Source organism: Gavialis gangeticus, unplaced genomic scaffold (genome assembly GCF_001723915.1).
Source record: "Gavialis gangeticus isolate Ggan-Ray unplaced genomic scaffold, GavGan_comp1, whole genome shotgun sequence".
NCBI lineage: Eukaryota > Metazoa > Chordata > Crocodylia > Gavialidae > Gavialis > Gavialis gangeticus.
The window spans coordinates 87,636,023-87,647,325 of NW_017729022.1; the positions used below are offsets into that span (position 1 = coordinate 87,636,023).

The 11,303-nt window shown below is 43.0% G+C and overlaps 1 protein-coding gene across 7 annotated transcripts in view; it reads left to right on the plus strand.

The window, feature by feature from the left end:
• CALD1 (caldesmon 1) overlaps positions 1-11,303 on the plus strand; it is a 369,831-nt gene that overhangs the window by 278,764 nt on the left and 79,764 nt on the right. The window contains exon 1 of one of the 7 annotated variants that reach the window (XM_019515579.1): positions 5,818-5,879. The exons of the other annotated variants lie outside the window; for them this stretch is intronic. Within the exon in view, the coding sequence (XP_019371124.1) occupies positions 5,833-5,879 (47 nt within the window). The 5' untranslated portion in view covers positions 5,818-5,832. Of the gene's footprint in view, positions 1-5,817; positions 5,880-11,303 lie in introns of those variants that run through there. 7 annotated transcript variants of the gene reach the window in all.

Below are 11,303 nucleotides of genomic sequence, written 5' to 3' on the forward strand. Positions count from 1 at the left end.
GAATACCTCTCTGACACTGCATAAAACACAGGAAATTTCAATTTAATTCAGCTAAATATATGAAATTTAATAGGAATTTTGCTTCTCAGCAGTCAACTATCACTGAAGCCCTCTGCTTGTAGAAGTGGCCAAAAAAAAGGGGGGGGGGCGAGGTAAATTTTGATGGATCTTTAAGTGTCCTCTGAATATTCCCCTCTCTTAGGATGCTAAGATGCTGCAGTTTGCACTGGTAGAAGCTTGCTAGTAGCTGGGCCTGTTGGAAGACTCTCCTGACCCAATCCTCCCTTGCAGTTTGGGCAAGTTCAAAGAAGATGACATCAAGTTGCAGTTCCTTCTGTCACTGTAGTAAATAGATAAGGAATTTCCCAGGATTATTTGACCTGGACTAATTGGGATGGATCATTCCCAGTGCCCCTGCTTCTTCCACTAGGGTTTAATTAGCTCCCTCTTTTTCTTGTTTCTTGATAGAGTGCCCTGGAGTAAATCATGGATTCCATTATGTCACAGTAGAGTGCAAAAAACTAGGTTCCAAGAGGCATGCCTCTTGCCCTGCCACTTTGTGTGCTTTCAATGTGCCAATACATTATTTAACTTGCTGGGGGAGAGTCCATTTGTCTTCTCATTGTTCTGCTTGCAGTCCCTTCACCTCACATCCAGAAAAGAGCTCTAGCTGTGATGTGGGAAATACTAAGCCTTTGGCTTTGACATGAAGGGGTCTGTAAGCATTGGGAAAAAATTCAGCTCTAGCCCTTCTAAAATAATAGGTTAACAAGACTGGCAAGCTCCTGGCTTAGGGGTCAACTTCCATGACTGGAAGCAATCTCAATGTGCCAGTGCCTATGAATCCTTTGACATCAGAACCAACCGAGAATAAATATTTGGCCTCACAAGTATCAACCTCTACTGAAAGAGCCATTCTTTGAGAGAATACGCTGCAGAATCCAGCACTTCCAGTTCTGCATCTTGATGTTCAAAGGAGCTCTTGTAATACTCAGGGCTGTGCAGCTATACATGGCAAAGGCTATATCACAAGGTTACTGGTTCCAGACCTCATGTAGCACAGATACTTTGTTCTTGATGCTTAGAGCTAAAAGAAAGATGCATAAGGTAGTGGGCCTTGTTTTTTTTTTTCACATGGAAAGAAAAAATATACAAAGACAAAACCAAACCCATACACACACACAAAAGGCTCAACACATTTCCTTAGCTATATTAAAAGCCCCAATGCCCCCCAGAACATATGAACTTTCCTCAGGCATCTCTAAGAAAATATGTACCACCCCTTTTTTAAATCTTTTTATTTAACAAGTTATTGTACTTCAAGGTAGTTTTCCCTCATGTACGGATTATGATAGGAGTATTGGCAGGATGGGAAGTACAACCAGTGTGTGGCTATATCTGTCTGTTTTGCAAGACAATAGAATTAATGTCATTACACTAAGTGGCCATACACTTTAAAAATTGAAAATTGCTGAAGACAGAAAGAAACATTCTCCCAAAAACATGCAAGTGAATTATCCTTCACTAGAACTATCGTGTTTTATTCACTCCTCTTTGTACAGATAGACAGAACTTTTCTTTCAGGAGGAAGTTATTAAAAAATGGTTACAGCAGTAGCATAAAACAATGCTCTTTTTCCTTAGGCAGATAGACCTTATGATCTCATTGCCATGGATGTAGCTTCATCTGCACACCTAAAAATGAAGCCTGTACAACAGTTACTAGCAAAACAGTATATAGCAAATATGAAATTGGACTTAGTAATGCAGTGTCCTCAAAGCAGTTGCATTTGTTCATCCAGCTTTGTTATCCACAGTCTCCTGGGAGGCTTCCAGTCTGGACTGGAGAACTTGCTAAAAGAATTTGACAAATTGTGCTGATTGGAATTTCTGGGTGGAGGAAAAATATGCCATTTTAGTGTTGTAGAATTAGCCGTAATAAGTCCTTGTTCCCTCATCAAAATGATGGAGTGGTTCAAGTAGTTCCCAGCAGTATTAAAGTAATATCTCATGTGCACAGGCAGCTATTTCAGCCATCTGTGTCAAAGAGGCCATAGCTCTGTGAAACCAGGGTATAGTGCACCAAATTTCTCCTATAAATCTCTACTGGGCAGGCAAAGGCATATACTGGCGCAGATTTACATGATTAGCATGAATCATCACTCAAGAACTCAGTAGCGAGTGACATCTTCTCCCTGTGGGGTATCCAGAGAGAGAGATCTATTAGCCACAAACCAAATGTTACAGGCTTTTCTCTAGAGCAGGAGCAGACAGCCAGTCGGTAGTGTATGTGTTTCTTCTAGGTGAGGGGGTAAACCGTATCTGTGTGCTCCACCCATTTCCTCTCACTCACAGAGTTTTTAGGAAAATCAAGACAGCAAAGCCTGAAGTTATTCTGCTTACTCCAGCCTTGGTTTGGCAGCAGCATTTCTCAGATCTACTGCAGACTCATCACAAGGGATTATCCCTGTCTTCCTGAAATTCCAAGCCTCCTGACCCACCAAAGCAATTGGATTTGCCATCTGGAGCCAGACTCTCCACTCGATGGCATGGGACTTTGAAATACATGAAACTATCCCTGTGGAATAAGCACAGGAAATTCTGGTAACCTCCAGGAAACAGCCAACTTGTGTGTGTTCCAGTCTTATGTGCAGAAAGTTCTGCTTGCGATTGCCTAATAAAGATATCTAGCCAGCTTCAGTTTTTATTCAGTTCATGCTGGAGCACTTGCTTCATTTGAAACCCTTGAGACTCCTATATCCTCTGTGCGTTCTTTTTTTCCCCTTTTTTTAATCTTCATCTAATGAAAGAGAGAATTTAACTCTTTCTGGAATCTCTTAACCATATTACAGCTAATAAACTTCTGTCATCTGGTTAGAGAACTAAGACCTTGGTTTAATACTTACTTTATGAAGCTTCTCTTCTAAGCAGTCTTTCAGTTAGGGTGGCTTTTGTTGATGCTGTTATATTCACTTGAGTGAGCAAAATAGGAGACCTTCCCCTTATAGGATTTTACAAAATCCTTATAGGATCCTTATAGGATGTCAGTGATCCTTCAGCCACACCTGAAATGTCTTCCCAAGGTGGTAACAGAATTCCATTTTAAATAATCCATAAACTTGCCCTTATTTTTCCATAGGCCTCACTTTTACTCATCCAGGGGATGTTAAACCACATGCCTTGAACATAATAGAATAAACCTTCTATTACAAAAAAGTCCCCTATAGTAATTGCCTCTTATAGGGAAAAGTGTAAAGGGCAGGCAGTCACATTGCTGTGCCTTTCTATATGAGTTGCCCTCTGGATTGAAGAGTGCGATAGACATGTGTTTGTTTCTTCCCCAGAAGGGCTTGGTGCTGCTCACTCAGTTAAAACTAAGTCTGTTTCCAGGGTAGGGTGGCCATCATAGAGGACCGTTCTGGTTTTCTACTACTCTGTCCTCTGTCCTCTATTGGATGCCTTTATGTCCTCTAGTTTTCTCTTGAAGACAATAGAATTAATGTCATTACACTAAGTGGCCATACACTTTAAAAATCCCAAACTGCTGAAGACAGAAACAAAAATTTTCCTAAAAAAATGCAAGCGAATTATCCTTCACTAGAACTACCTTGTTTCGTTCACTCCTCTTTGTACAGACAGATAGAAGTTTTCTTTCAGGAGGAAGTGATTAAAAAATGGTTACAGCAGTAGCAGTCCTGCTGGAACACTACATAAAACAAAGCTCTACCAATGATATCTCAAAGAGAAAAGTAGAGCACATAAAGGCATCTGGTTTCATATCAATAGAGGACAGAAGACAACCGGACTGTCCTCTGTGATGGCCACACTATGAATCCAGGGCGTATCTCAGACTATTCCCATATTAGAAGTCTGTCAAGCTCCATTTGCATTTTCACAAAACATTATTCCTTCATTCTGGCATCTGATCAGATGCACAATATGATAAAGGAGTATTACAATGTATTTAATTAGGCCCCTTCCAAAGGAAGGAATTCTACTTTGCTAACCCCATGATCAGGAAAGTACTGAAGACACTTGGAACAAATAAAAGTTACTTGCCTGTAACCATAGTTCTTTGAAAAAGACTGCATATTCACATTCCCTGCCCATCTTTCCCTTTTTCTCAGGATCCTAATGTCCACAGTAGATCAGAGGAGGTTATGGAAGAAAGTGGAATGGATGGTAGGCTGAGCTACTACTTTCCTAACCCCACCATGTCATTATGAAATATTGTACATTGTGGTTCACAATGTCAAGTGCATCTGCCACATGTAAGAGCCAATGGACGGATAAGTCAGGGTTTTGTGCATGAGCTCATGCACAGGGAATCAGTGTCTTTATCTCCCCAAGGTATGAATGGGTGTAGCTCTGTTGAGGAAATCTGCTCTACCAGTTTCCATGGTGACAGATGTTGCCTTAAGTATGCAGAAAGTTTGAGCCAGTGTCTTATGTTATCAGTGGCTCAACCTTTTATGAGGTAGAATACAGCAGCTGTTTTGCACAATTAATATTATGCCATTAAAAAGGGAGGATTTTAGAGGTAAATTATGATGATGTTGCATTTGAAGTTTGATCTGAACACAGATTAATACCCTTCTCTTATGAAAAGTGTTGGGGATGTTTTAATACTTGTTGACAATGAGAACGTTAATTCTGTGCCCCATACGCAAGAGTGTTTTTTTGCTAGCTTTAGCAGAAAGGAGTTTCTTCATGCTAACTCAAAAGTAAGGGTGCCAGGGTGCCACTTATTGAATAAACCTGACTGCTTCCTGAAGCACCAAGTGGATTTTCCATCCAAGCACTGCGCACACCTACTCTTGTAATTTATACAGTTTAACAAGCTCAGAGCCTGGGATATAGTGGCACTACACAGTAAGCTTGTTTCAGTATGTTCTCACACTGCATACTGTGCTAGCTCAGAGGGTTGTGAGAACTGAGCATGTGAACTCATGGTTGATGATGGTATCTCAAAGTAAGTGCATTTGTTGGAATGTTTAGATTTCACTGCAGTCCTGTTTTTTCTGACAAGTGCTTTAGTCATCTCTGGGAAAAAATATGGTCAAACTCTTGCCTTCACTGGGGATTGCAGCTGCTTCACATCTCTCAGTATTTGTTCCCACATGGAAACTGACCTCTGGCTTTTTTGGTAGTCTTATTCACATTGATCTTTGAGGGACTGGCCTGGGTGTGACTGTTTTTATGTATTTATACAGTGATTTCCAGAGGATGGAGGACCCTTTCATGGACCACTGTTTTATATTCATTCCTCTCCCCGCATGCAAACTCTACTGAGTTGTGTGATTCTCCTGCAAGCAGATACTTGTGAATAATCACACCCTTTTGTACTGTGCATCTCATTCTGACTCCTCTGGGCTCAGATAGTGCATGGAAACAAAAGTATTATTTTGTGAAAACTCCATGAAAAACTGGCATTTGTTTTACTGATGATATCTTTTATCTAGCAGCTGGGAAACCCATAGCATGTTGAAACTTTAAGTAAAAAGCCAAAACATCATGAAGGGGATATATCAGAGAGAATACAGTAACAACAACAGCAAAAACATTTCTGAATCATATGATCACAGTGTGGAGAGAAGGCGGGGTGGAGGAGACAGGATAGACAATGAGCCTGACATTAATCAAATTCAGACTGCCATCTCAGAAGCTAAGAGGCCAACCAAATAGTTAACCTGTAGAGTGGAAAGACCATCCAATGAATCTCACATGCCTAAAAGGATAATGACATTTTTACTATCTCATTCCACGCCCTGCTCATCCGTCCATTTGCTCACTGAAGCTGGCAGCAGTTTGCACTGATTCATACACTTCAGACATGATCAGCCGCTCGCACTGCATACAGAACTTAAGCAGCCTTTCCAAGTGAGTTCCCAGTTGTTGTCATTGATTTTTTTTTGTAGCTTTTAGCTTCTCAGTTTGATTCAGGAAATGCTGGATGATTGCGATGGAGAAGGAATAATAGTAAGCCGCAGTGTGAAAGGAGCTGATTGAAACGAGAACAAACACTGGATGTGTACTTTTTTTTTTTGTCTGTTTGTTGTTTTTGCAGTTTGTGGGGGGGGGAGGGAAGCCCCCCTCACCTTGCTGTAATTGCACGTAGGCTTATTTCTGCAGCTCTCTCTGATCCAAAATGCAGGACTTAAAATGCTTTGCTTGGAGGCAGTATTCTAAACTCTCATCTATTCCTGAGAACCAGGTACCGATTAGAGTCCTGCTGTTAATGAGAAGTTTTCAAAAGCTACAGTTTATGTGAAAATTGGTCATGTAAACTGGATTACATAATCAGAGTCCTCATGGCATAATCTATCCTGAAGGTAGGAGGGGAGGGAGGAAGAAAACTAATTGGATTACATGATGTTTCCTAAGAATTGTCCAAATAACATTTCCCAATATTATTTGTGTCCTCTATTTGGTCCTGTTTGTCTGCTTAAAAAGTGAAAGGCAGGATATCAATCTCTGTCTGTGTGAAGTGCAATAACTGATATTCAGTGGATAGGCTTTGTTTGTTATCACATGGGAAAAGGTTTTAAAAAATGAGTGATCATTTTGGATGCCTTCGTTTTTGAAGTGTCCAGCAAGAAATGCCTTTGGGGTGCCTGATATTCAGAAGCTCAGCACATTCTGAAAATCAATCCTCTTTTAAGATTCCTGGTTGGGAATCTGAACTTCTGAACCTTTTTTTATTTGATTTGATTAAAAATAAAAATGAGCTTGATCCTCAGGGCTTAATGTAGTTATTTTGCACTGCATCTTCTGTGGAATCTGCCTGTAGAAGCATTGTGGCCAACCCTATGAGGATTACTCCATTTCAAGGGGGATCCACCAGTGGCATAGAGCCAGCCTAGGTGTTTTCCTACTGATGGTGTGAGGGTGGAAGTAAGTAGGATGCACCTATGTTGCATTTTTTGGCACTTTGGTGTCATTTGGTGGAAGCATATGCAATAGAGAACTTTGGTAGTTGTTGGGTACTCCAAGGAACTGGCACTGTATGCAAGGGCTCTGATTTGAAGTATTGGAAGTGCTCTTTACACCCTGCTTGAAACCTGATCTCCTACCTACGTGCCAGGTTCTGCCCATTACTTTGGGACTTATGATAAACTGGTTCCCTTTAAGACCTATTTACACTGTTGGAGTAATAGAGAGGAATCTTAATGAAAATGAGTATCAGACCCATGGAAAATAACACTGATAGACATAGGGGCTAGGGGCAGACATTCAAAAAGCCTGAGCCTGAATTGATTCAATCTTTGTAGGCTAGTCTAACCTGGCTATGCTAAATCACTTTGTAACTGTACAGACATGCCAGACATACAGGCACATGCCTGCAGTGACTTAGGCTAGAAACCAGGGGGCACTAGAGAAGCCCTCCTTTCCCTTGCACATTGCTGATGGGGAGCGGGAGGAGAGTGGTGGCCAGGCCCTGGCAAGACACTTTGTTTAGGGAGGGGTGTCCTGCCTTCTGAACAGCTCAGCAGGGAATTGATAACAGTGTTTATCAGCCCTAACTCAGTGTTTATCACCTCATTAAGAAAACAACAGAGGGATATTACCAGCTGTTGATTCTTCCTTTGTCCCGTTTGCCACAGCAGGGACCACAGCCAGCATATGGTCTGTTAGCTAATGCTGAGAGGTGTCTGTAAGGCAGAGGGGACAGGGGAGGGGGGGAGGAAAGATGCCTGTAGTCTGTGCCGAGCTGCAGCCACAGAGCAGACGGCAGGGGCCATCTCTGCTGTGGAGCAGAGAGCCCCACCCAGCCCAGAGAGCATGCTGGGATGCTGGGGGAGTCCAGTCTATCGTAAAACAGCAAGGTGTTTGGGACAGACATTGCATAAACTGGTTTGACCCAAATCAGTTAAGTCTGATACTACATTCACCCAGGCTTATCTCAAACTGGTTTCAGTCATTTTTAAACTGGTATATACACTGAACATCTGTTCTGTTACAGGTTTAAACCAGATTCTGATAATTTAAACTGGTTTATGTGTAATGTCTGTCCCTAGCCAGGAAGACTGGATGTGAACTTTGCAAAGTGCTCTTGCTACCCCAAGGCACATCCCATGAATGGGAATGTGAGTTTCCCTGGGGACAGATAGCAGCTGCACATATTTGTGCCACTGCTACTTGTCCCCAAGCATGTTCTTGCATATGCACTGTGGCTTGCGGCAGATTTTCTTGGGTAGGGTAAGGAGGTAACAAGCACCTAACCTAGCCCCAGCAGCCTTGCCCGAGGTCCTGGGGACCTCCTGGGACTTCAGCAGAGGCAGTCTGGGCACGTGGAGCCTGGCTGGAAGTGGGAACGTGGCTCTGGCTGGCTAAGCTCCAGTTCCAGGTGGCATATGCTGCAGCCACATGCACTGCTCTGTTTTCCTAGATGTTCTGGTGTCAAAAAACCCCCTGCCTCACTGCAAATTGGCAGCATGGTGAATATGTGCAGTTTGTGGCACCACGGATGGGTTTGCAGCACCACAAGCCACACGTGTGCGCTTGTGAGGATGCACCCCAGTGTACATCTGGAGTACATCCACTGAAGTCAGTGGAATAACACCTATGCAAAATGTGTGTGAGGGGAGAGAAGGGGGAGCAATCACACCCCTGTGATTGCTGCATGACCAGGTATTATGCCATAGATTGCCTGCACAGAAAATAATTATCTACTCTTATTCTTTTGTGAATATGCATATAGACTTTGTGAACTAGTGATGGCATAGTTAACCCTCTTTTTCTGACTAGATTTTTGCTGACTCATGAGCTCAGTGAGGAGGACATCTTAAGTCTTCTGACAACGTATTGGTCTTTTTCAAAGCATTGATTTGGGACTTCATGTTAAAATACTTCCCTTTCCAAGGCTGAGACACAATGTAGTCACTAACTCCCCATTTTTTGCCAGTACATCTCAGTAGGATGGTGAAAAAAGGAACATAAAAATTCATATATAGTTTTGCTTAGCGGGAATTCTCCAGGGTAGGCAAGGGAGGCTTTGCCTTTTCTATTTTGAATTGAATAAATATGAACTTCAGCTGCTTCCAGATTCACATTGGCCTGTTCTGCATGTCAGCTTTTTAAGATTTTGTCTTCCCTTTCTACGCACTTGTTATATTAGGGTAAGTATATTGCATAACTCCTAAATAAGATGGATATAATCCTGTTAGCATTCAGTACACTAAAATATTGAAGCAGAATCTTTCATTATACCCACTAAATCATTCATGAGGACCTGTAATAAACTCTTTAGAGCTTGGTTTGGATCCATAGAAGTTAATAAGTTCTTTTGTTGACTTCACTAGAGCTTGGATCAGGCCTTTAGATTGCAAGTTCCTTGGCACAAGAGCTAAGTTATTTGCCAGCATCTTTAAGCACATGTCATTTTTGCACAGGATTTATTCAGTTAATAACATATTTTCTCATATCTAACCCACACCTTTTCCCCCAAAACCTGCTGGGGAAAATTGGGGTGTGTATTATATGTGAGAAAAAGGGGTCTCCATGAGTCTAGAAATTTGATCACAGGGTTGGGGATGGGCACAGCAATGGCAGCTTTAATTTCTATAACTCTGGGAACCGTGACAACTAACACTACTGCTGCTCTATGTGCCCCCCCGCACCAAATTTATGGATTTGTAGGGTGCTTCACTCACCAACCACATGCTGGATCAGGCCAGCATGCAGGGCTGTTCCGTGGGTTGAACTCCACATGCTGGTTCCGGAGCTGTGTGCCAGGTTGGACCTGGTGCCCTGAGTCTGTTTCTGTACATGGAGTTGGAGACTGTGTGCCAGGTCAAGGCCTGCTGCATGGCCCTAATGCTGGTGCTCCAGATTGGGCTCTGCCCCGTTGCCCACAGCCCTGAAGACCCCAGACTATATTCTAAAGTAAGGTATTTTTTCCTTATTGGGGCCTTCCAGAAATAGGAGGAGGTGGGGGTGTTAAATGCGATAAAATATGGTAAGTTACATGTGCATGAATTACAGCATTGGAATTGCTTGTGACCGTTTGTTTTTGACAACTTTGATGGGTCCCTAACATAGCAAAGTATCTTTCTGTTCCATATACAGAATCCCACTTGAAGAGAAAGAACCTCATTTGTAGAATGTGAGAGAGAGGCACTTGGGAGCAGCACACTATTGTAGTGGAACCCAGGTTGCCAACAATGACACAGGCTGCATGACCCGATAAGCACCATAGTCTGACATTCTAGGTATAGGATCCCTCCTGCTCCTGTTTCTTGTTGTTTGTGTGTTTAGTTTAAATATTGTCATCCCCTTGTTAATCCCATTCTCACACTCTTGTCTACAAGGACAATTGATCTGACCTTTCACTATGCTGGCAGCAGGGAGGCTTCAGAGTGGGCAGATGGAGGCCCAAGGGTGTGGTGGGGCTTGGGTTGGGAGCAGAGGCTGCAGGGAGGAAGGAGTTTGGGGGCTGAAGCAGCAGGGGGGCTGGCAGCAAATGCAGCCCTGGCACTGATCTGGGTTTGGGGCTGGAGCCACAGCCTAAGCAGTCACCTTCCCTTTGTTGTCTTGTACTCAGTTCCAAGATGAGGGGCGTTTCCCTCTGTTATATGGGGGAAAAAACCTCATCTTGAAATTGAGTAAATATGATAGTATTGTTGTCATTTCTGAATGAAGTGACTATTTTCATAGCAAAGCAGGGGTGGAAGGGACCTCATGAGGTTGTCTGTTCTAGCCCCCTGCTCAAGGCAGGATCATTCCTGACTAACCAACCCAGCCAAGTGTCTGCTCAACCTGCTCTTGAAACTATCCAGGGATGGAGAGTTCACAACTTCTCTTGGTACCCTGTTCTAATGCTTGGCCACTCTCATAAGCAAAAAGTTTTTCCTAATCTCCAATCTAAATTTTGGCTGCTGCAGTTTGAAGCCATTGCTCCTAGTCCTGTCCCCTTTTGCCACATCCTCTTTATTTTTTTTCACAGACTTCATAGACATTAGGGCTGGAAGGGACCTCGGAAAATCATCGAGTCCAGCCCCCTGCCCAAAGGGCAGGAAGTCAGCTGGGGTCATAGGATCCCAGCAAGATAAGCATCCAATTTGCTCCTGAAGGTGTTCAATGTAGGTGCTGGAACCACCTCCGATGGCAGGTTGTTCCAGACCTTGGGGGCTCGGACAGTAAAGAAATTCTTCCTTATGTCCAGCCTGAAACGGTTTTGTAGTAGTTTATGACTGTTCGACCTCGTCATCCCTTGGGGCTCTCTGTTGAACAAACGTTCCCCCAGATCCTGGTGGTCACCCCTGATAAACTTATAGGTGGCCATCAGATCACCCCTGAGCCTGT